We start from the raw sequence: 26,054 nt of genomic DNA, 5'->3' as shown, positions 1-26,054 counted from the left end.
TACAGGGCTCACACACAGCCTCCCACATATACACACACACTCACACACACATATACACACACATACACACACAGTGTGCTGAGAGCTAGCACAGGGCTTTAAACAGCTTCACACTAAACAGAGACAAAGGGACTGTAACTGGCCACAATGGAGGAAAACATGGATGAATCGCAGAGCCAGAAAGGTAAGATGGAAGAGTAATGTGTTCATTTCTATCTTGGATCAGCTGAGCCATTGTTCTGTTCAGCCGTTCCTCTCGATATCGTGGGATTCCTTTGTGTGTGTTGTGAGCATAGAGAAAGAAGACAGCAGACATGTCCTGCAGAAAAAAAAAAAAAAAAGCATGTTTTTTTTCCCTCTGTACATTTAATTTGTACATTTTCATATTGACTGTTTTCCTCGTTGTTTTATCCCAGAAGAAGTGGAACGATAAGGCTGTGAATTTTAATCGTGCCATCTATATGTCTGCTAATGATAATTCAGCACAGATTATATAACCCTGTTTTGTTGTGTGTTTCGATGAATGGATGCTCAAATAAGCAGATTGTTTGGGTTGAGGATGAGAGGAGATGGCAGACACCGGAGGGTTGGTGTTGTTTTGGAGGCTGGATGGACAGATGGATAGACAGATGGATGGATGGATAGATGGATGGATGGATGGATGGAGGAGGTGGGAGTGGCAGGGGGGGGAGGAAAAGGGGTAGAAGAGAGCGATAGAGTGTGGGGTAAAACCTTGCAATAAAGACTAAAAATGCGAGGGAGGAGGGATAAGTGGAGCAGTGATTGATGCCTCCATTGGGATTTTCTTTGTTAGCCTCCATTGTTGATGCTTCACGCTTGTCTGAACGCCTTTTCCTCTCCTCTTTCCCTCGCTCTCTGCATGTCTCCCTTTTTTTTCTGCTGTCTGTGTCGCTCCCTACCCTGTCCCTCCATTTTCTTCATACCTCTCTGTCACAGCCCTCTCCCTTTATCTATTTTTTTTCTTCAGTCATTCTGACTCACTGGATTTCAGACTGGATTTTCTGGCTCTATCTGTCTGTCTGTCTCTCTGTCTATCTTTTTTCTGTCTCCCTCTCCCTAACCCTCTATTTGGACCCATCTCTCGCTCACCTCCATCTCACTCTGTCACTTCCCTCCCTCTCTTCCTACAATCCATTTTTTTTTGCCTATTTCTATTCTAACACATTTCATTGGAATCACAAGTAATCTCTGGCTGTATGTTGGTTTTTATTGTTGCAGATGGCGTATTCATGTTTTTTATCGCACCCTCCCGTGTTATTATTGTTGCTGTCGGTGGTAAAAATGGGCGTGTCCATTTTCTTCATTGCACCTTCAGTCTGAAAAGAGCGGCGCCGCTCATACGGATTCAGAAATGCACTCGAGGACGGAGGTGTTTATGATGAAAATAAGCAATTATTTGCATTTATCACTGTATTAACGTTTATTAACACTGTATCCATGGTAACACCGCTGATGGAATTGTCTTCGGTTGTGCGATAGGTGGGTTCAAGTATTTTTTCTGGAAGGAACCTGTTTTAGCCAATCAGAAAGCAGAACGGGGAGGCATGATGTTTCAAGCAAACATGATTTTTCATCCCAGCCAGCATTTTGTCTTTTCTGGCTGTCACCCCCTCTCCTTCTGTTCATCTGTTCATCCTTTCATCTAGTTCCCATCATCAACTCCTTCCCATCCCACACCCGCATCATTCTTTCCATCTTCGTTGCTTTCTTTTTACATCCTCCTTGACTGGCCTCCCTCTTCTCTCCCTCATCTTATAGTTTTAATAAATGGGATCAACACTGTGTGTGTGTGTGTGTGTGTGTGTGTGTGTGTGTGTGTGTGTGTGTGTGTGTGTGTGTGTGTGTGTGTGTGTGTGTGATGAAATATGGCAGGTTAGGTGAGAAGGAGAGATGGAGGAAAATCTATGAAACAAGACAGAGACAGCAAGTGATGCACAGCGGCTGTTAGAGACATGAAGAGAGAGAGTACACACTCCCGTATGACGTACATGACCTTCATTTTGAGTTGATGAATTAGCTTTAATTTAGTATTGATGACATTTTGGTATTTTTCCACATTTCTAATGCTCGGATGCACAGTTTATTATTTAGAGAATTTGTCAAATTGTTTGTATGTCAGGGACCTGGTGTAGGTCTTAAATCAGTTTAAAACAGAGTTTAACCGTTAAGCTCGTGCACATACTGAGCACATGTGATAACAGACGACTGGCACAGATGTGTTGCTGGCTAATACCATTAATAATAAACAATTCATCTGTGCAAAATGTAACATTAAAGTCTGGTTAAACAGTCTACTAATTATTTTACAGCATGTTCATTGTTATGTGTGTCTAGTCTGAGTCAATGAAATAATACAAATGGATTAAATGAATGATCTTGAATTAGTTAACGAGTTGAAAATGGAATCATGCAACACAATTAGAGTGAAACTTAATCCCAGCCAGATGCAGGCTGCCTCTGTGTTGTCCAAGTGTTATTTAGAGTTTTCCATTGGTTAACTGGTGAATACATCACATGGATTGGACCGATGAATGCCGTACAGGATGTTATTAATTCCCCCCGGAAATAGATAAAGTATCTAGCTATCTATATATCTATCTATGATATCTCTATCTATCTATCTATCTATCTATCTATCTATCTATCTATCTATCTATCTATCGATCTGTCTATCGATCTATCTACAGTATCTATCTATCAATCTATCTATCTATCTATCTATCTATCTATCTATCTATCAATCTATCTATCTATCTATCTATCTATCTATCTATCTATAGCACGACATTCAGGTGCTTTCTGTGAGACTACGGTTCTTTTAAGTCGCAATCTGATGGATTAACATTACAGGGGGAGGTGGTGAATGAAATATTGACTGTGGTCCTCTGTAATTTAACTTATCGTTCCAGACAGCATTTGGTCAATCGGGAAATTACAAGTTACGGTCTGACATGGACATTCAGCAGGACAAAAGCGTCCAGGTCGCAGAAAAGTTAACAGATAGGTAAAGATACTGCGTGAGATGAATTCCAGCCAAATACCGTACTCCTGCTCAGAGTCTAACTCAGTCCAACTCAGTCATTCAACATACTTTTAATGGTGCCAGTTTGACAACATGTGAAGAAATATAGGCTGTAGCTGACATTATTACAACGGCCCATCTGATGAGCTTTTATGGGGTCTTGCTCTCTGTCATCGTAATGGTTTCCAAATAGGCCTACAGTATATCCTGCTGTTGGCATGTCGCAATCTATTAGTTAGCCAACATGTTTTTGCTCCCTCTGTTTAAAGGTCAAAGTTCACACTGAGCTGATTAAACAATGAATAAAGTAGAAGAACGAGGTACGAGGACATCTCTCTGGAAAAGGATTTAAATTACAGGAAGACCAGCACGTTCACAGAAAAACAGCAGCTAATTACTGCTGTGATTATTACTGCGGGTGGGGCTGAAAAATGACCCATATACACACTCCACTGCAGGTAGTGTTCAAATCCCTAAATCCCCAAATTATCTACAGGAATCATTAAAGTTTCATGTTACAGCTTTAATGGTACTGTATTTTCTCCTCCTCACATGGTTGGGTACATGATTTCAGTGCATTTTTACCATTCAAAGTAATTGAGACGGATTAATACGGACACAATGGACACAGGTGAACATAGACGTCATCATTCTTTAAGTGTGCTTTAAGAAACACTGATGGTATGTGAATTGGTTTCAGAGATACCTCATGTGGCCACTTTTTATACCTACAGAAAAGCCAATAATAACTTGCATTACTTGCCCTGAACGATTTGAAAAAAAAATTCTAATGTATTGTAGAAGTCAAAGGGTTAACCGACAGGAGACATACAACTGAAAGTGGACTTTGTGTATTTGCCTCATATCCATTTCATTATTATGACCACTAATAGAAAGGAACTTAATGGAGAGGAGAATAAGTCAATACAAATTGACTCAGCAGGCCCACAGAGGGTGAGAGAGGGAGAGGAGCAGAGGAGGAAGCCACTGAAATATGGGCTCTGTTTCTTCCTCTCTGAAGGTAATTTCATTACCTTCAATTGACAGAAGAAATGAAAACCAGCTTAGATCCAATCTGCTGCCTGTGAGTGTATCACATTTACACAGTATGAGCAGCTGGCTCACTGGGCTGTATTATGACCAACCGTGGATGGAAGAGGTTAACCCGATATATTGATTATAATAATAATAGATTATTACCCTGCTAGTGGGTGGTCTGTCCCACCAAGTCTTTGATCCAGATATCACCAGTTTCTGTGCAGACTGCCAGCAAATAGCTTGTACCAACACGAGCCAAAAACTTCCACTTGTAACAAATATCCAAATATCAGGTTGCAGATTGCTGATAATGAATACTCTGTGAGCTTTTCTCTAGCACCACTCACAGGTCAGAATGTCATCTTTGTACGTAAAATACCTCTAAATCTGATGAGCACATGGACATGAAATTTACTGAGCACTCAACTTTTTGGTTGTAATGATCACATCTCCTTCCCTGATCTAGATTTTTAGCCCCACTGTTTGAAAGGCTCCAGTACCAAATATATCTAAGCTGACCCTGTTACTGTGTACGGGGCGCTTTGTTCGATGTTATCTTTTTTTTAATGTTTGACTTTTTATTAATGCACAGAGAAACCTTCATACTCACACAAACATAAAGGTGTGGTCTGGTGACACTCTCAGTAGATATATGAGCTACAGTATATGAGCTTGCCGTATTCTATATCTTGACTTGTATTTGAATGTGGGGTTTCATCAAAAAATCCTTCCATATCACTGCTGTCATAGAGTCCTGGCAGTGTTTCCAGTTTTTTCTCCGTCTATGGAGCCACTCCAACATTAGTCTGTGGATGACATCATCACTACAGTCAGTCTCTGTGCCGTTTAGCTTAAGGAGGCAGTGATTCAATTTCTCCATTTACACAATTAAAATAAAGAAAAATAACTATTTCAGGGGGGATTTTCCTTTTAACAGTAAAAATATCTTAGTGTAATAGCCTTCTTTATTTTATCTGTGTGGTGTCTGAGTTTCAGTGTCCTGTGATGGTCTAAAGAGATTTGAATACTTGTGGTTTATAAACAGTGGTGGGTAGAGTAGCCAGAAATGGCACCCAACTAGTAAATGTACTCAAGTACAAGTAAAAGTAGTCATCAAAATAACTACTTGAGTAAGAGTGGAAAAGTATTTACTGAAAAAGTTATGATATGGCTGGAATTATTTCCTCAGGTAAAGGTAAAGAAGTGAATACACACCTGTATTTATTCTCCTTAGATAAGCTGCCATATAAACACCAGACAATATTCTTTAATATTCTAAAGTCTGCATCTCTCAAGTGTGATAACAAAATATTATATTCATATTATACTTATAATATTATAAGTAAAGAACTTTTAAAATTACAGTATTTGCTTGTTGTCTCCTATTATACTGTTATCAGGCAAATACATCAGCAAATCATGTGCATGTGCACAATAGACCATGTCTGTTGTGTCAAAAAGTGTAAGTGTCAACATGTTACAGTATCCTGAACATTGACCATTCCAGTATAGATGTCCTAAGCCCCTGTTCCCAACACAGACAGTCACAGATCACATTCAGGACTCTCCAATCACATGAAGACGATAAAATCAGTCTCTTATCTGCCTTAAAATGTCTCCTATCAGATGACTAATTCAGGCTAATTAGGAGATAAAGCTGTGAAGTTTCATTATTAATCACCTATTCTAGCCTCCTGGAAACCGAGTTAAAAAAAGTGTCTTCCACATTTTTTGGGGGGGATTTCCTTCATGTCTAGGGTTAAAAGAAAATCCTAAAATTTTGACTTTTTCAATTTTATTTTAATTTTTAATTTTACAGCATGTCCACTGTAGTGGCCGAATTTAGAAGATACAAAAATTAACAGAATTTGGCTGTAGAGTGATATTAAACCGAGAATACATTAAACTTGATTGAAAATCAAAAAAATACATCATTCTGGATTCATGTTAACAAATACTATAAATTATATTACAGTAAATGGGTAATTCCATGTAATATAACACCGTCACGGAAGCAAAGCAATGAAATGCCAGCCAGTTCTCATTCCCAGAGTGTCAAATACCGAGGCTTTGTCATAGCCCTCAGCGTGTGATACCGCCACACAAGGCACCCTTTAGTGTCGGACGCACCGGGCGTTCCGTAACTATAATGTAAACCGATCCGGTACATCAGTAAACACTCCGAGAACGTGTGCGGGGGTGTGTTTACGTAGTTTAAAGAGTGAAAGAGACACACCGGGCATGTAGGGAAGGGAGGTGGATGGTCCAACTAACACAAGGCTTCTATCCAGGAGAACGCTGTTTGTGTCCCGTGTTCTCAACATTCAGTGTCTTTTTCACTGTACAAACGTAGCATTTTTAAGCCCAACCATGTAGTTCTTTCCTAAACCTAAATTATAGTGGTTTTGTCACCTATAGTATGTGGTTATGATGCCAAAAATAAAGTGATGCCAAGGGGCTTGACAAAGCGGCGGTATGTGACGAGTTGTGATGAGAACGTGTTGGAACTGCTGTGGACGGTAGCAGCAGCAAAACGTATTTTAGACATCTAAAAAAAAGAGTTTTCAGTTTAGGGTAAAGGCGGGTAAATGTTAGTGATACATAGCAATATGTGCAGATTATGGGCGTTACATGACATGGAATTACCCATTTACTGTAAATATAATTTATAGTATTTTGTTACGATCTTCTTCTACTACGGGTTCAAACTCATCCCAATCCGTCTCATCTGACGGGTCCAAATCTGAATTTCCCTCAACTATCTGGTAAAGAATCCTCTCTGCTTCAGTTCTGTCTCCTACAACAATGTGGACTCATTAAGTCCATTATGGCCTTGGTGTCCACTATAATTGACATGTTGATAAACAAGAAAATATATGATTATCATAGTAAAAAAGAAAAAAAATATTTGATGTACCTCTCCTCTTTTTACAAAATGTGCTTTCACCTATGACGTCCATTTTAGATGGAAAGAAAGAGGAAGTTCCCAACATCCCAGCCTATCACGTGACATATCACTGGAAAGCCCAGGATTTCCTCTTTACAATACACCAGGGGTGTAGCTCAAAAGAGTAAAAGAAGATGCATGTGGACAAAACGTCCACTACAGAGGACACATGTCAACGGGCTGGGTCTCAGGAGGAAATACAGGTGTGTTCACTTCTTCACTTTAACCTGAAGAAGACCATCTGTGGTTGAAACGTTATATCAGTCATGTCCACATGAAATAAAAGCAGTTTTTGTTGTGTGCATGATTTGAACATGACTCCTCTGTCTGCTCCGTGTGCGCACGGTTCTCTGATGTAGGCTACTGACTTCAGACCAACAGCTGCGTTCACAACGGGAGCCCACTGCACCGTGCACTGTTAAGTTGTCTGTAAATATTAGCTGTTAGTGCTATTGGAAAGCCATAATGATACTCCTGCTGTAGCTTCAGCTGTGCTGCTTTGAACAGAGTCGTGGAGGCGTGGAGGCGTGGCTGTGGTAGGAACAACAGAGCGCCAGCAAACCTGGGACCAGCTGACAACCTGCTTTTTAACGGATCATGAATGCATAAAATAACAAATAAATAAAAGTAGTGCGATGAATGTATCCAAATGTAATTAAGTGAAGTAACTTATCACTACCCACTTCTGTTTATAAGAATGAAACTGGAAAAGGTCAATACAGAATAGCAGCTTTAAGGCAAAAATAAAGACAAACATAGTCCCTCAGAACTTCTTCTGAGGCAGTAGACACAAGAGCCTGCTGTAAGATTCCCCGCTTAGCTCAGTTTGCACTGCCAACCCAGAGTACAGCAGATTTGGTGCCAGAGACTACAATGAAGTCTGCTAGCTAACTTTAAAAGCAAAATGAACAAACCAAGTTAGCGCCAAGCAAACTGGACAAATGATTGGAGCGACCAGCTTCCTCCAACCTGCACAATTGGATTTAAACACAGCAAAGACTGCATCTTTTCCCACCGGAACCAAACCTTTCCCCAGCATGGCTCCCTTCATAAACGACGCCAGCTAACTTTTATTGTTGTGATAGTATTGTAGTCAGGATATTTGGGTAGCTGGCTTCACCACAGTTGATGTGTTCGTTATGCTTCACAAAGATACAAGGTCTCGCATGTACACTATCTAATGTAGACTACATTAATTGGCTATCAATTTCTCTATATTAAAAGAGTAGTGCCCTCAGGAGGATTTAATATATATTAAATCATATTAGTCAACATAATTAATAATTATTTGGATAATTATTAGTTACTTTTGATAGCAACTTTAATGTTTTTTTAAGCTATTCACCCATTCACACACACATTCATACACTGATGTCAGAGGCTACCATACAAGCAGGATCTGCCCATCAGGATCTAATCCAAAAACATTCACACACCGATGGCTCAGCCTTCAGGAGCGGCCACAGCTGCCTCCGGTTCCCCATTATTATTAATATCGATAACTTACTTGATCATTCAAAAATATTAAATTTAATGATATTGATAATTACCTGTAATATTTGCTAATAACTAGACCATGTCCTACCTGCGTCCCCAACAACAGTCTACTAAGGTTTGTGTTTGTAGATTGCAAAGGGATTTCTTTGGAAGCGCGTACAGTTCAATACATTAAGTGCAATGACAAACATTGTACATTTTACATATCTGTTCACCTTTTTGCCGGCTTTCTTCCTCCTACCCTTTTTTGTGAGTCACTTTTAAAATTTCTTGTTGGAGTATTCATGGACTCTCGTTTGCTGACTCAACAGCAACAAGAACTCGTCAAGTGATTGTGATCAGTCACCAAATAGAAATGTACTAGAATTCAATAAAAGACTTAGGAAAGAGCTGTGAGAGGTACATTATTATCATCATATACCTTTAACCCTGACTAACTTCAGTGAGTAAACAGGATCTTTTTTCTCTTTTTTTCTCTTATTGGAGTATTTTTAATAGCATGGAATGCATTTGATTTCTGTTTTAACTTCACCTACAGTTTAAGGAAATGCATAGTCCATATAGAATGTTTCATGTTTGTTTTTAATGATTGCCCAAAAATTTATTCAGAGCAGCTTTTCAGATACATTTGGACAGTTGTTGAACTTGTTGTGTTACTTTGCAACTAAATGCTGTAATTCTTACATTTGTAAGTCAGCTGGGAAACTAGCTAGATTGTTTTAACACCTCATCATTTAGTCCCAGTTTAACTTTGGATGGAATACTGCATTTAATTTTGGCAGGTAAACATGAGCAGTATGCAACCGTTCCGATAGTGTGTTGATTAATGATCATAATAATGTCTCCTGTTTACAGCCAGCCTGAGAACTGTCTGACTGTGTGAAAAGCATCCATCACTGAAATGGGATTGATCTCAGTGGGGCTTCCCCCTCCTTCTCCTTCTTTTATTGCTGCTCTGTATCCTCTTTCTCATGATTACCGTGACTCTTGATATGTCTGCAGAGTCACACTTATCAAGAGAGATAGGATGGTGCTGGAGCGGACAGCCTTCCTGCAAATATCACAGCCCATATTTTCATACATTATCCTACATGCTCAGCCATTGTGGGGGGACTGTGACCAGATGACAGACTGCTTGCTGGGTTATTGACTTGTTCTTCCCTAACAGTAATTTCAGTGATTTGTACCATTCGTTCATCCAGTCAGCACTTCTGTACTGATCTCCAGCAACTGTGGACGTGGGTGAAAAGCATCCGGTACAACAAATTATATCCAGATAAACATCTATTTGTAATGTTAAGTGCATTTAACAATCTAATAATCTTGGCATGTCAAACAAGAACAGAACTTGAAATCTCCCCAAATTATTGATTGTTTTCTTGGTAGCTTTAACGACTTCTGCAGCTGTTTATTTATTGTTATTGACAAATACAGGATCAATAATAGAGTTAAAGACAGTGTTTATCTCTGGCATCACTGACACACAGCTAGTGATGGACCGAGGGATGGAGAGGCAACAAGGGATTTGTTGATGAACAGACAGTTTGATTGGCAGCTAGGAGAATCGTTTCAGGAGGCCATGCCAGCAGAGGATACCACCATTAACTCTAGGTGTGTGTGTGTGTGTGTGTGTGTGTGTGTGTGTGTGTGTGTGTGTGTACAGCTATCTTTGTGAGGACCAATTTGAGTGTTAAACCTTCAGAGTGAGGACATTTTTGGAAAGTGAGGACATTTTGGCCAGTCCTCTCTTTGGGATAGACCTTCAAAGGCTTGTTTGAGGGTTCAGACTAAGTTTTAAGGTTCAGCTTAGAATTAGGTTTAGGATAGGTTTGGGGTAAGGATTGGGCTCAGGCATTTATTTGTGATGGTTGAGGTAAGGGTAAGGGTTGGGCTCAGGCATTTAGTTGTGATGGTTGAGGTTAGGGTAAGGGTTGGGCTCAGGCATTTAGTTGTGATGGTTGAGGCTAGGGTAAGGGTTAGTGTAAGGGTTGGGCTCAGGCATTTAGTTGTGATGGTTGAGGTTAGGGTAAGGGTTGGGCTCAGGCATTTAGTTGTGATGGTTGAGGTTAGGGTAAGGGTTGGGCTCAGGCATTTAGTTGTGATGGTTGAGGTTAGGGTAAGGGTTAGGGTTGGGCTCAGGCATTTAGTCGTGGTGGTTGAGGTTAGGGTAAGGGGCTGGGTAATGCATTAAGTCAATGAGGGTCCTAACACACAGTGTCCATATACTCCATATGAAAAAGGACCTTCTCTAAATCTGTTTCACAGTTGAACAAAACAGTATTATCGGCATTTTCTTAATAATCACAACCTGAAGAGAAAATTCACCTACAGATGATGTCAGTTTGATTCTTCTCATTGTATATATTTATATACACATCACCGTGTGTGTGTGAGACAGAGACAGAGACAGAGAGACCTCAGTAATCCTCTCTCAGAGCTTAGATACAGTCCAAACAATCCAGACACACAGCAGTGTGTTAGACAATCAGGCTAGACAGGTCTGTCCAAATTGCTGCCTAATGAGCACCAAGTCTCAATGTGAAAGTATGAAAGTGTGTGTGTGTGCCACAGCCAGATAACACACAATGATCACAAACAACATGTTCATTCGAATAATTTGGTCAAATTTGGTCCTACAGATGCCACCTACCAGTGGACAGATTGTGGGATGATTCAACCTTTTGCCCTTTAGCATTAGCATTAACATTAACATTAACATTTGGTTGATCTTGTGAACATGTAAATATGAATTTTGTCCTGGTGGAAGTACTAAATAAAAAGTAAAATTACAAATGATACTCTGGGAACAATGAAAACTCATATTGAATTTAACGTCAATCTGGCCAGTAACTTGCACAGGATCAGTGTGTTGGAAGGACAGACACATTACCATCATTAGGCCGAGACGTTAGCTCTACAAAAATCTAATTTCCAGTTGAAGTCGATTGTCAACTGCACAGAAACCACCAGGAATTTATACAATGAAATTATTGATCCAGGACAGTCTCACATTAAAACACAAAAAAAAAAAAAATTTAAAATATACCATATAGAAAAGATGTCATAGATGTATAATATAAACATCTTACATTCTGTCAATTTATGTATAACATATGTTCAACTACAACAATTTGTCAGGGTGTTAGAAGGATATTTTATCTAAAAGTTATAATCCTGAAATGAATGAACAAAAGAAATAAACAATACATAAATAATACAATGTTGGTATAAACATAAGGTTTGGCCTTTTCTGATGGAAAAAATGCTAAAACGTAACAAATATCATCTTCTCATTTTACTGAATATTTACCAGTAGAGATTTTATTTAGACATTTTAAAAAAAATGACAAACAATTAACATTAGCCGCAGATTACAAAAAAAATTAATTTAAAGCTTCCTGTTCATTTTCTATGAACTATTACTTGTTTGCTTATCATCACGTCAGTATTTCAATTTATATAAAATTATATATACCGTTTGGTTTGGCTTATTGACAACATTCAAATACATCTATAACATACAACATTTCAGATATTGCTAAGGATACAACAATAAAGTCCTGGATTTACACCAACCTGGAGAAAGGCTTGAACAATCAACATTTTGAATAATTAAAAAAAATGATAGAAAATAGGAAGTAAAAAATGAAGAACTACAATAATACCACATGAACAATCAATTCTTAAGGTAATCAGTGTCATAGACACCCAAAAAAAAAGATATTGCATACCATAAAAAACTGCTGTATGACATTTCAAGATGCAAATATCAATTAATAAAACAGTAAAACATATTAAGATACCCATAAATGAATGCTATCTAGCAGCCATTATGTATGTAATTGCAGTATTTTAAACAATACCAAACATACCAGAGTTACTGTGCACATCTCTAAATAATTATTGCCGTGGTGATGATCACGTCTGAAAATATGACCTCTTCCTAAACACAGAAAACAGCCACACGCATATAGACGCAGTACATAGCTGTTTGTGTTTAGCCTGTCCTGCTTTTCACCAGGTCACTGGGTCTTTCCTACGTTTGAAGCCCAATTATGAAAATATGGTGAGGATTATAACTGGCTGTAATTCAGGACACACAATAACAAACACTTGCGCACACACATAGTGTCAGAAACACAACTGCACAGTCACACACATGCAGGTATGAAAATATTTAGACACAAACACATTGCATAAAACCCTGTCATGGAAACACATTCACACATGCTCATAATAACACATCACACGTCTGCCCATCTGCCTCCGAATTGTTGCACTAATGCGGCCTGAATCGGATTTTTTATGAATGGCTTTTATGGCTTTATGAACATGAAATGACTCAGGTGTGTGTGTGTGTGTGTGTGTGTGTGTGTGTGTGTGTGTGTATGAAGAACCAAAATTAGCATGTAGCACATTAGCGATGAATCTTTTATTAAATGGAGTCAGTCGGTGTAAAATGGTACCTTCCTACTGGGCATAGCAGTCATTTTTGTTCCTCCGTTAGCGGCTCATATTTTGTGGAGAAGCACACTGAAATCGTCCGTTGATCGTTTCCACAAATTGAGACGATCGTGAAAATGAAAACAGACTTGGTGTCGATGCAAATGGATGTCTGTGCGTTCATCGCTGTGTGTTTGTGAAAAAGTGCATTAGTGTGACTGTAACGCTCACAGAGCCGCACTGTTGCCATGACAACGCTACAGGCAAAGTGGGTCAGCAGGCTCCTGCCACACCCCTGTTGGCATGGCAACAAGGCTGGTCAATTAAACCTGAGCAGCACGATGACTCACACACACACACACACACACACACAAACAAACCCCTTTCTGTGCAACAGGGGAGGGGGAGTAGGGCAGCGATGTGTGTGTGTGTGCGTGTGTGTGTGTGTGTGTGTGTGTGTGTGTGTGGGATTGCTGCTCGGTCTATATACAGACTTCAGTGAGTCGGCATGGCTGCATGTGAGCTTATTTTGAAGACAGTGAATGTTAAGGCTGATATGGATTATTCAAATCCAAAATAGAGACTTTTGAAGCAGGCAGTAGACGTCATAGTTGGCTGTGATGGGCAGAGACAGCCTCAAACATACCTCTCTTTTAACCGTAATATCTTCTTAATGAAAAATTAAATCTGAAAATCACCACCAACACATACATCAAGAGATCCTAGCTCCTTGTGGAGCATCTCGGGAGGGAGCATCTAGCAGCACTTAAAGTCCATCCACTGTGATTATACCAGTCAGATGTAGTGGTTCCCACTTGATTACACCCAGCGACCTCAACCCTGTCCTCACCATGTACTCTAATTCTCTCCTGTATATGCATATACCATGCAGATCAGTTGGTGGACAATGGTGTAATATACAAGAACCCACATATTTGTTACTACTCACCTATTACAGTTGTACTGGAGACATAATGTTAATATGTGTTTAAGTTAAATAGTGGAAGTCCCTAGTCCTGTTTAGATGGTATAGTGTTACCTGCCCTCCTAACATTATAATTGACATGTTTTCAAGGGAAACATACTGTATTGTCATGAACATGGATATGTGGATTGTGGACTGATTACCTCCGCGCTGTCCTGTGGCCCTCGCTATTGTAAAAGAGGACAGATTACCCTTTAGCTGGTTGCAACTGCAGCAATCACTATTGCAAAGGCAGCCACACAACAAGTGAGTCATTTTAAAACGCCTGAATTGTTGTTGCATCATTCAACGCCACTGCACAATTATATAATGTGGCAGGTAGAGAACTCTGACCAATCACGTCAACATATGCCAAACATAAGAGGATGGCAGAGAAAAAGACAAAGACCAACACTGCATTAGCAATAACAGCCATTCCCAGGGCATCAAATACCAACACGTTCTCATTCCAACTCATCACATACCGCCGAATTGTCACCCCCCTTGTGGTCGCGCCACCTTGGCGTCACGTTATTATTGGCATCAAAACCACGAGTTACCTTGGTGTCACTCAAGGATTAGGCAACAAAACCACTATTGTTAGGTTCAGCTTAAAACTACTCCATTTGTACAGTGAAAATGACACTGAACGTACACGGGACAAGAACAGTGTCTTTTTGCTCTTTAAACTACGTCACCACACTCCTGGCGCACATACCGCCACTTTGTCACACCCCTTGGCGTCACACCCCCTTGGCATCACTTTATTTTTGGCATCATAACCACTATTGTTACCCTTGGCATCACTTTAAGTTTAGGCGACAAAACCACTATAGTTTAGGTTTAAGAAAGAACTACATGCTTGGGCTTAAAAGTACTACGTTTGTACGGTGATAATGACGCTGTACGTTGAGAACACAGACATGCACAAACAGCTAATTGCGATGTGACACACGAGATACTAACAGTGGTCTCCTGGATGAATGCCCTGTGTTTGTTGGACCATCCCGCCCTGTGTGTCTCTTTCTCTCTTTAAACTACGTCACCACACTCCCGCACAAGTTCTAGGAGCGTTAACTGTTGCTGCGGATGGGTTTATATTATAGTTAGTGGAACGCCCGGTGCGTTTCATATCGGCGTTAAAGGGTGCCGTGTGCTGTATTGAACGCTGACGGCCCTGACAGAGCGTCTGTATTTGACGCCCTGGGAATGAGAACGGGCTGCAAATACCGACACTGTGTCACAGCCGTCGACGTCTGATACCACTGCACAAGGCACCCTTTAGCACCAGTATGAGACGCAAACATTTCTTTTGTAATTTCACAAATGTGACAGTTTTCTTTTCAGCCCTATAATGGGGGAGGAGGAGTTTTAAGGTGCTGGATTGTCATATCATTGTTTGTAAGAAGTCTCTATGTGTAGAAGGCTTTGTTTGTCTTTTTAGTTTTTGAATAAAGAGAGACTAACCTTTGGACATGCCTTGTCAAAACTGCTAATATTTATGTAACCGAGAACATGTTTTTCTTCTCTGCTAAGTTGCACCAGGTAGGTCACCAAATGTGTGTTGTGTGAAACATAACTCCTCTCACAGAGTGCACTTTACGAGTTAAAGGGTCTGTTCAAATGCCAAACAAATATTTTCTTTTGGAATATTTCCTCCATTAATGGATGGATATGAACAGCTTTCTTGCCTAACCTCTGATAAGTGCCTAACCAGTGTAATTTTAACAGTTTAGGGAGATGTATGAGCTATGCTTTGAGTCTTTAAGCTAAACTAAAATACATGCATCCTTTTTTTGTTTGAAGCTGTGTGACTGTCTACACATTGTTAATCCTACAGAACTTGTATTTTAGTCTATATCATCATTACTATCGTGTGTATACTTGCTTTAAAGTTTTTACCATAGGCTTTCTGCATCATCTTATTAGTACATATGAACATTCTGTCGAGAGCTGTAATCACTTAAGATGCTGTCAACATTACAATTATGTCTTTTTTTTGTGTGTTTAGGCTGTAAGGAGTGCTGTGAGCGATGTGTGGGCAGTCTGCCCTGGGCCTCTCTCATTGCCACCATTCTCCTCTACATGGGTGTGGCCTTGTTCTGTGGGTGTGGCCACGAGGCTTTGAGCGGCACCGTCACCATCCTTCAGAACTACTTTGAAGTCATCAGAGCCCCGGGAGAAACACTGGATGTGTTCACCATGTGAGTGACTTGTTTTTACTTTCATTTCTTGGGAACATTAAAGAACCTTACCTGTGGGTTTTCATGTTTTAGTATGAATTGTGAATGACATTACATTCCACTTTCTCACACACATTCAAGTTTCTCATCACAGTTAGAATCACAGGACAAACTTCATTTTTAGGTACATAACTGGTGACTCTAGCATTTTGTCCGTCACGTTTGCAAGGACCATCGCAGCCTTTCTCTTTTCTTCTTATGTTGCCGTGTGCTGGACCCTTCTGGGCATCAGAAATTATGTTTTATTTCTATGATTCATTGCTCTGTTTTCACTAACGCCACTCCCTCTCTTCATTCACTCTATAGTTCTACGGTTACATATATATATATATATATATATGTAACCGTCGTTGGTTGCTGTTTGCAAACCCACAGCATTCAAAGATGGCTGCTCCTCCTCAACTCAACTAATCGAGAGGGAGAGAGACAGCAGCAATGGTCAAGCGAACTATAGAGTGAATGAAGAGAGGGAGTGGCGTTAGTGAAAACAGAGCAATGAATCATAGAAATAAAACATAATTTCTGAAGCCCAGAAGGGTCCAGCACACGGGGAAAACATGCATTATTTCATGGCGGTTACACATGTTGATTTAGTCGAATATATAATATTAAGTCTACAAATAACACTTCAAGATGCAGTGAAGCATGTAAACAAACAAATACTCATGAATCACTGACACTGTGTGTGTGTGTGTGTGTTCTCTCCACAGTATTGACATCCTGAAGTACATCATCTATGGCCTTGCAGCTGGATTCTTTGTGTTTGGAGTGCTGTTGCTGGTGGAGGGCTTTTTCACCACCGGAGCTATTAGGGATCTCTATGGAGAGTTCAAGATCTCTGCCTGCGGACGCTGCCTGACTGCATTCGTAAGAAATCTTTGTAACCAGTAGATTTAATGTGATACGGTGACATTTGAAATTGTATTGTTACACTTTCACAGAAATATGCTTTTAGCAAGATGTTTTTGGGTAGTTGGAAAAAACTGATTATGTAGTTCTAACTCACACAGGCACAGGGAACAAATTACTAATTTGAGGGAACGAGTTACTAATTTGAGGGAACGAGTTACTAATTTGAGTGCACAACTTAATAAAAGAGAGATTAGACATTGTCCACCTCTGCTCCGGAAATGTTTTCCTCACATCTGTAGTTCTCTGTAGAGTGGAGAAAGAAGGCTTTCTGGTGCAGGCAGACACACGCACACACACACACACACACGCACGCACGCACGCACGCACGCACGCACGCGCGCACACGCGCACACGCACACACGCACACACGCACACACACACACACACACACACACACACAGGTCGTTAACCTTTGAGAGAAAGTTGAAAGGTAAAAGAGAGAAGAGCAGAGAGAGTAGTCAGTTGTATAAGATGTTTTTATACCTCGGTAGGAAATTAGGAAATTAAGTGTTAAGGGCATTATGGGAAACAAAGGTTGCAAAGGAGTATTGCACTTTTTGCATATTGAGTATAAATGAGTTTGCTTCACATACTGAATGCCGTAGCTTACAGTACTGTATATAAAGTAAAGCACACCTTTGATAATTAGTCATGAATACCTGTCAATAAGCACCCATGTTAAAATGACCTAATAATTATATTTTCTAAAACATTAGTCATTTCTAACAGTGTTTTTAAGGTGGTTAAATACCTGTGACTCATTATACCTTGTCTCTGTTTGCAGCTGATGTTCCTGGCCTACCTGTTCTTCCTGGTATGGCTTGGAGTGACTGCATTCACCAGCCTGCCGGTCTTCATGTACTTCAATGTTTGGTCCATGTGTCAGAACACCAGCTTGGCGGAGGGAGCCAATCTCTGCCTGGACCTGCGTCAGTTTGGTATGTGCCATCTCTGAAACAGATGGATGGATGTGTCATATCTATCTATTGTCATATCTATTTTTATCATTGAAATAATGAGGTTACTGTACCAACTCTGCATTATCTTGCACAATGTTAATGAAGTTATGGCAGCTGACGACCTTTACAGTATGGCAAATTAACAAGAAACAAAACATTTATAATTTATTTAGAGACACAGAATCTTATATGCTTATATGCCACAGGGCGTAAAGAGTGCTTTCTACGGTGCGGTCAACTTTCAACACTTTTGTTTTTCACTCACTTTGGTTCAAACGCATGGAGAGAAAATAATTTATCTTTCTTGGCTTTCTGAGTTCAAGCTTGGTCAACTTTGATCTGCTTTTTGTTGCTCTGGCCTGAGAAGAACTAGTGTCCATACTGATCTGCATTGGACGATATCATTCAGACCCCAACTAAAAGTTATACATTTTGAAAAAAAATAAGATTATTCCCTCCCTTTGGGACCTATTAAAGTGGAAATGGTTTTCTTATTATCCACAGAAATGGTTAATCAGCTCTTGAATACAGTCTGTCCGTGCATCTTGTGCTCTTGAAATAGAGTGAAGAAATACAGGTTTGCATAATCCTGGACACCATATTTCCCCTGCACCGCCAGATTTCTGACAGAACACATACTGCGTGTATCCTCCCACTTAGTGCAGGCAAGTTACTGGCACACACAATGGAAAAACCTGTGTGTGTGCGACAAAATTGCCAAATTACCAGTAGAAAGCCCACAGTGTACCATGTGCCACAAAGAAGCCCAGAGCGTCTCCCTCCTCAAAAGGACTAATTAAGCTGAGGAAACCTGGACTTTATCAGTGGTTTAATGACAGAAAATGACCCCATCTGTGTTTGTTAGAAGATGTTGGTAGAAGGTCTGGGGACTTAACATGAGTTTGTCTCAGTTGACGTCGTGGTACTTCAGACATCACACAGGTGGGCCGGTGATTGAATAACTGTTTTCTCATTATTCAGGTGCCCATGACACCTAGACAAAGGCTTTGTCGTTTTATATGGGTGTCTGTTTTAGGATTGGAAATGAGGATATGTTGTGTGTAAAAACATACAGCTGGTGGACAAAATAACAGCGTAAAAACTTTAAAACAAAGAATATATATATAATAATATATAAATAATAATAATAATATCTTAATAATATATATATATATAAATATATATATTATTTATAATAAGAAATGAAATTTATATAAGAAATATCAGGAGATGCATTTCAAAGTCCAACAATACAACGTTTTGTACGTTTGGATCTTTTTGAGTTTCTGTACAAACATTTTGGGCAGAATAACCTTATTTAACTGCAGCACAGCAAATTAAGTGAACCATTTCCAAAAAGCAATCATCCTACTAACCAAAAGGGGGGGTTAAAAAAGTGCAATAAAAAAAAGTATTTTACAGTGGGCTCATAGCTATTTGCACATGGACAAAATAAAACCAAATAAATAAGCATCAATCATAAACCCACACTAATTACTCACTATAGAATGTACAGTTTGATTTTCACAACACATTTCAAAATAATTCACTTTTCCATGCTGCCTTATTGGATAACACACAACTTAATGGCAGTACAGAATTCTGGGAATGTTCAACATTAACTTTCTTTGCAATTGAGAACATAGTGTTTTATGGTTCAATTCAGTATCACCCAGTTAAAAGAATGGTTTATTGTAGTTATCTCCTCTTTCTTCAACCCTTTTAGCAGATGAGGAAAAAACAAAAACAACCCTTTAACAGGGAAAGAAAATGGTTCACAGTTGCTTTGGTAATGTAAACATACTGTATGTTTGTCATGCCAATAAGCCCCTTTGGACTGAGTTGAATTGTTAGAGGCAAAATCTCCTGGAGGATGAGAGAGAGAGAGAGAGAGAGAGGCACACAGCAGTGGGACAACGGAGGGTTATTTAGAGGCAGTGCCTCTTTGGCAGGACTACTAGGCTTAAATTATACATTGAGACTCAGACTGACCCGCCAGCCGGATGATAAAAGAATATGTAACTAATTGAAAGTTATGGCAAAAAGATGGGTTTTGAGTTTGGATTTAAAGACCTCCACAGATTCCGACTGTCTGATGCCAATAGGAAAGTTATTCCAGAGGAAAGGGGCCTTTGGCCTATACTGACTTCTTTTTTACTCTGGGGACAGACAGGAGCCTTGTATTCTGAGAGAGGAGAGTTCTCATTGGAATATAAAGTTTAAGTAGATCAGAAAGGTGAGAAGGGGTGTGTCCATTTACAATTTTGTTAGTCATCAGAAGCACTTTAAAGTCTGATCTGACATGGATCGAGAGCCCAGTTTAATGAAGCTAAAACTGGTGTAATGTGGTCAAATTTTCTAGTTTTAGTTCAGATTCTTGCTGCAGCGTTCTGAACCATTTGAAGGCTTCTGGTACTAGAACGAGGCAGACCTGAGAGCAAAACATTACAATAATCCAGTCTGGACAATACAAAGGCCTGGATTAGAATCTCTGCATCAGCCATGGATAAAGAAGACCTGATTTTAGCGATGTTGCGTAGGTGAAAGAAAGCGATCTTTGTGATGTCTTTAATGTGCTGATCAAAAGAAAGAGTTGAATCGAACGTGACGCCAAGATTCTTAACTGTTGAACTCAAGGATATCGCACAGTTATCTAATGATACTGTTACCTGATCAAACTGATGTATATGTCGAGCAGGGCCAATGACCAGCATCTCAGTTTATCTGAATTTAAGAGCAAGAAATCCAGTTTTCACCGCAGACAGGCAGGCCTCTAACTTAATAATTTGTGATCGATCCTCCCCTTTCATAGGCATATACAGCTGTGTGTCATCAGCGTAACAGTGGAAATTAATTCCATGACTATAATTTGGCCAAAAGGTGCAATGTATAGGGAGAAGAGCAGAGGGCCAAGAACAGAGCCCTGAGGTACGCCATATTTCACCTCAGAGAATATTGATGTTGTATTATTAAAGGTAACACACTGTGCTGCATGCTGCACTGAGTTCCAGTTGTAAAAGTACCCAGATGGAATCTGAATCCATGTTTAGGAGCAGATAATTTACGACTTTAGTAAGCACAGTTTCGGTGGAGTTCGCTGGCCCTGAAAGCAGACTGAAAGGGTTAGAAAATGTCACTAAATATGTTCAGAAAGTTGTTGAGACATCATTCTTTCTAGTACTTTAGAAAAGAATGGAAGGTTTGAGACTCGTCGATAGTTATTTAGAGACCATGGGTCAAGATGTGTTTTTTTAAGTAGAGGTTTAAGTACGGCTGTCTTGAAGCTAGTGGGGACAATGCCAAGAGACAAGTTGACAATATTCAACATTGTAGGTCCCAGAAATGGCCATAGATCTTTAAAACGTTTAGCTAGTAAGGGGTCGAGGAGACAGGTGATAGGTTTAGAAACTGAAATCAGTTTAGACAGAGTTTCAAGAGAGACGGTCTCAAAATGTGTAAGGACAGAGACCAACTATTTGGAGGTTTGGGTTCTACACTGTGATCATTTTGAGGTGCATTCCCACCAGTAGCACACTGTGGACATACTGGACAGTTCCCAGTGGCCAACAGTGCAGTACCAGTGAAACATTAATCTCAGTCCATTTGAATTGAGATTATTTCAGAGCTGCAGGAAAGTAATATGTAAATGTTTTTCAGTTTATTCATCAGCATTCTTGCAAAATATGGATGAAGAGTTTGAGTTTTAATATTTCTGTTTATCAGGAGCGGTGACCATCTCTGAGGAGAGGAAGGTGTGTACAGGATCTGAGAAGTTCTTCAAGATGTGTGAGTCCAATGAGGTAAGAACAAATAGGGAGAGAAGTCTGGAGAAATTTGAAGTGACACAGATATAAAATGTGATTTGTGACCTGTTTCAAGACAAAAGAGCAGAAAAATATAATCTCTGATTTCCATCAAAAACCAGCTGGACTTGACCTTCCATCTGTTCGTGTGCACACTGGCAGGAGCAGGAGCTGCTGTCATCGCCATGGTGAGGACCATTATTCTCATATCTGATTGGCTACGGGCCTGGAGTGCTCACACACACACACACACACACACACACACACACACACACAGAGAAGAGAATCTTGTGTGTCTGCAGTAATACAGACAGAGAGTCACCGAGCTGTTCAGATATCAGAGATGTTCTCTACACTGGATGCATTCAGCAGATATTTTCTAATGGTATCTATCTCCTGTCCACCACTGGTGTAAAAAGCAGAGCATTAACAAACATCCATCCATTTTCTGCACCTGCTTATTTCTGCTCAGAGTCACAAGGGGTTGGCATCCATCCCAGAAACGCTCTCCACTTCCTCCACAGTTTGTTTTTTTGCCAGAAAGACAAACTGTGAAGCCTTTAAACACTAAAGAGCCTCAGTAGAATGAGGGACTTCTAATTTGACAGCATATGTATTTCTGCTTTGTGGCAGCAGGTATGGTTCTCTCCACGGTAATATGATAACAAATCCATATCAATGCTTTAGACTGTTTACAGTATAATGCCAATCAGTTTTTTATGAATTGACTTGGACTCCAAAATGAAAAGCAACCCACACACATCAGTGTGTGTAGAACATGCAAAAAGGGCGTCTCCATGATGGATTTGTGGAAAGAGAAAGCATTCCGACTACAGGTTTGTTCAATTGGCAATAATACAAAAATATCACCTGGGGAAAACAAGCCTAAAATAGAAATGAAAGTAACAAAGGCTTGATGAAGCATGGTCTAAATACAGAAACTATTAAGGTAGTTTGATTCTAAAATACCTTAGGATGAATTAAAGTGCTGTCCTGTATGCGATCAACAAGTTAAAGGGGAGAGCTCCGTCAACTCAGTACAGCTTCTGTTGTCTCAAACCTTCAAAACTACATGACACAGAAATCCAACGTGTTCACAACAGAAAAGTGTGAATTTCAAATATTATGTTTCAATTACCTCATATTTAAACCTGCAATAACATATTTGGCCACTTGGGTGCAACAACAAACTGTAAACACCACCTCTGACATGTTATCTTTCAATGTCAAGTCAAGTCAATTTGAATTATATAGCCCAAAAATCACAAATCACACATTAGCCTCAGGTGGCTTAAAATCTGTACAGTATACGACACCCTTAAAAAACTCCTCTGAAAAAAACCTTTAACAGGGAAACAATATGAAGAAACCTCAGGAAGGGCAACAGAGGAGGGATCCCCCTTCCAGGATGGACAGACGTGCAATAGATGTCGTGTGTACAGAGTAACAACATAATGTAAATACAACATAGACAATCCATATTACAAAAAACATAATACATATAAATGGCAGACATCAAGCAGATACATAACATTAGCATTCATTAGGAGTCGTGCTTGTGTCTGATGAATGTAAATCCAATACCAACTCTCCTTTTAGTTCTCCAATATCTGGCTCTTTAGCTGCTGAATGCTGCACTATGTTCTCCTGGTGACGGATAGGACAAAACAAAAAATACAAGTTATTTTTTTGTTTGTGCCACTTTGGATTTAATCCGATAAACAAACATACACGGACTCTGTTCCTTCAACGTGATTGACAGAGCCTCGGGGCGGCTCTACTTCTTGGTCCTCTCATGTTGGACTGAAGACAGACTGGACGCTACAGTGACTCACTATCGCCTCTCCAGGTGCACAAGTGGTATTACAAGACAGGACGGGGCGGGGCTAGCTGGTTAGCATGCTAGTATCAGTAGATATCTCTGCAACACAACACATAGACGTCTTTGACACGTCAACACTGTAACCTCTTCACATGCAGCTGATAATGTTAGCTTTTTTTTGGAATGTTTCGAACAAAAATATTAGCGTCTCATTCGGGTACCGTTCGGACTAAAGATGTCGATACATGCAAAACAAACATAGCGAGTTGTTGTGTGGTTTGCTTCATATGTGCTTTCATTAACCCTGGCTTCTCCTCTCCTCCCTCAGGTCCATTTCCTGATGGCTCTAGCTGCTAACTGGGGCTATCTGAAGGACGCCAGCCGGATTCAGAAGTACGAGGACATCAAGTCGAAGGAGGAGCAGGAGCTGCATGACATCCACTCTACACGCTCCAAAGAACGTCTCAATGCCTACACATAAACACACAGCTACGAGAAACAACACGCGCACACTTACCTGTCAGACACACACAAGATGATATACACACACACACACACACACACACACACACAGGGCCTGACACAAGCCTAAGGATGGCAGAAACATACAGTACACACCAACATACATACATTCAAAGACACAAATAAAGACACAAGTAGGCAGAAATGAGTTAATAACATAAAAATGATGAAAACACAGACACCATGCAGTAGATCATTGGCTCAGGTGATCTATGCTAACACTTTAGCTCCACTATGTTGGTTTGCTCCATACTTTGATTAACTTCTGAGTGAAAGGAATCCTTTATTAGCTTTACCTTAAAAGTGAAAATCGGAGGAAATGGTGCTGGTGATGGCAGATTGCATACTGCCCAAAGTCACGGATAAGAAGCTGAAGGACTTCATGATATTTCACTCTGAAGTTATAAAGGCTTAAATCTACCAGGGCTGGCCTCAGCCTTTTTGGGGCCCTGAGCTCGTCTCCCCACTTCAACCTCCAATGTCCCCAAAGTAGCTTTGCGGCTTGTGAACGGGAAGAATCTGGCCAAACATCCCAGAAAGAAACCAAAATAACCATAATACCTAAAACAACTGAACACGTCCAGTATGTGTATAAAATAGAATCATGGAATCATACAAGATAATAACACTTTAAGAAAGACAAATAATGAACAGAAGAACCCAAAGAAATGTTATATTTTAATTTGCATGTTTGTGGACCCCGGTGGCCGTAAGCTTTACCGGCTTACCGTCCGTTACCATGGCGATCATCACATTGGCTGTTAGCATGGCACACTGAAGTCAACAATCTACAGCAAACACACTGTTGAGTTTGGTGTCTATGAGCTCATCTTTTAATGTGGAGCAATGTCCCTGTGGCTCCCCAACACACACACACACACACACACACACACACACACACACACATAGATGTGGCTGAATGGTCGGTGTTGTGTAGGCAGTGTTGTATGGTGGTGTCATGCTGTGTCGTGTCGTTTCGCCACATTATGATGACTGGTATTGGTCCCCATGGAAATGTGTACCTCCCGGGTACAAATGGGTAGCTTTGATAACTCCCCCCCTCCTTTTCCCTTCAACCCTACCCATCCTCTTTCTCTACTATGTGACCTCTTCATCTGGAGCCCAGTTTCATTAGTTGTTCCACATGTTCTTGTTCCACACACTGACCGGTACGTCCCACGAGTGGCCGTTTGCGGGTTTTTTAAATGAAGCGCAGGCTTAATAGTTCATTGTAATAATGATAATAATAATAATGAAACCACACGTTGATTGATTGATAGATGATGTCAGAAATTATCTTATTATTAAAAATTCCCCAAATATTGCTTCATTTGTACTCTATTACATATCGGGCTCCTTCAGCTCACTTGACTCTTTCAGAGTAAAAGCTCTGACGATGCCGGTAACAGCTAATGAAACGGGGCTCCGTGTCCTTCCACCTTCATCCCCAGTTTGTATGAACTGGTGATTTGTCCTCAGAAACAGCACATCTTAGCAGCACAAAGTCTTTTTAACATGTGTCATGTTCTCATCAGGCTGATCAATAATGTTTTTTTTTTCTCACTTTTTAGAATTTTGCCACATTTTTGTCAGTATTATTTATGTGTAATTTTAGCATTGGGGGTATTTAAATGGGGAAGGTGTGTGGGGGGGTGGGCGGGGGATGGGACGGGGGTTGTTATATGACTTTTTCACATTTTCATGTAATGATTCTATATTTAAGTGGTTCTGCACACACACAAATACACACAAACACACACATACACATGCGTATACACCAATCATCTTGAGAAGTTTCAATTCTCTTTTTTATATCTTTCTTTCAAGAAGCCCGAATGTGACCAAAATGACCATTTATTTG

General features: G+C 40.0%; 1 protein-coding gene across 1 annotated transcript in view; it reads left to right on the top strand.

Annotated features, from left to right (window-relative positions):
* The window catches only part of LOC141763906 (neuronal membrane glycoprotein M6-a-like), a 26,347-nt gene continuing 293 nt past the window's right edge, over positions 1-26,054 (top strand). The window contains exons 1-7 of the mRNA XM_074628690.1: positions 1-184; positions 15,944-16,136; positions 16,886-17,042; positions 17,872-18,025; positions 21,770-21,846; positions 21,972-22,037; positions 24,000-26,054. The exon at positions 24,000-26,054 is cut by the window's right edge and continues 293 nt beyond it. Of these exons, the coding sequence (XP_074484791.1) occupies positions 148-184; positions 15,944-16,136; positions 16,886-17,042; positions 17,872-18,025; positions 21,770-21,846; positions 21,972-22,037; positions 24,000-24,152 (837 nt within the window). The 5' untranslated portion in view covers positions 1-147 and the 3' untranslated portion in view covers positions 24,153-26,054. The remainder of the gene's footprint in view (positions 185-15,943; positions 16,137-16,885; positions 17,043-17,871; positions 18,026-21,769; positions 21,847-21,971; positions 22,038-23,999) is intronic.

The sequence above is a fragment of the Sebastes fasciatus genome, chromosome 3 (genome assembly GCF_043250625.1).
Source record: "Sebastes fasciatus isolate fSebFas1 chromosome 3, fSebFas1.pri, whole genome shotgun sequence".
Lineage (NCBI taxonomy): Eukaryota > Metazoa > Chordata > Actinopteri > Perciformes > Sebastidae > Sebastes > Sebastes fasciatus.
This window is presented reverse-complemented; position numbering and strand designations above follow the sequence as displayed.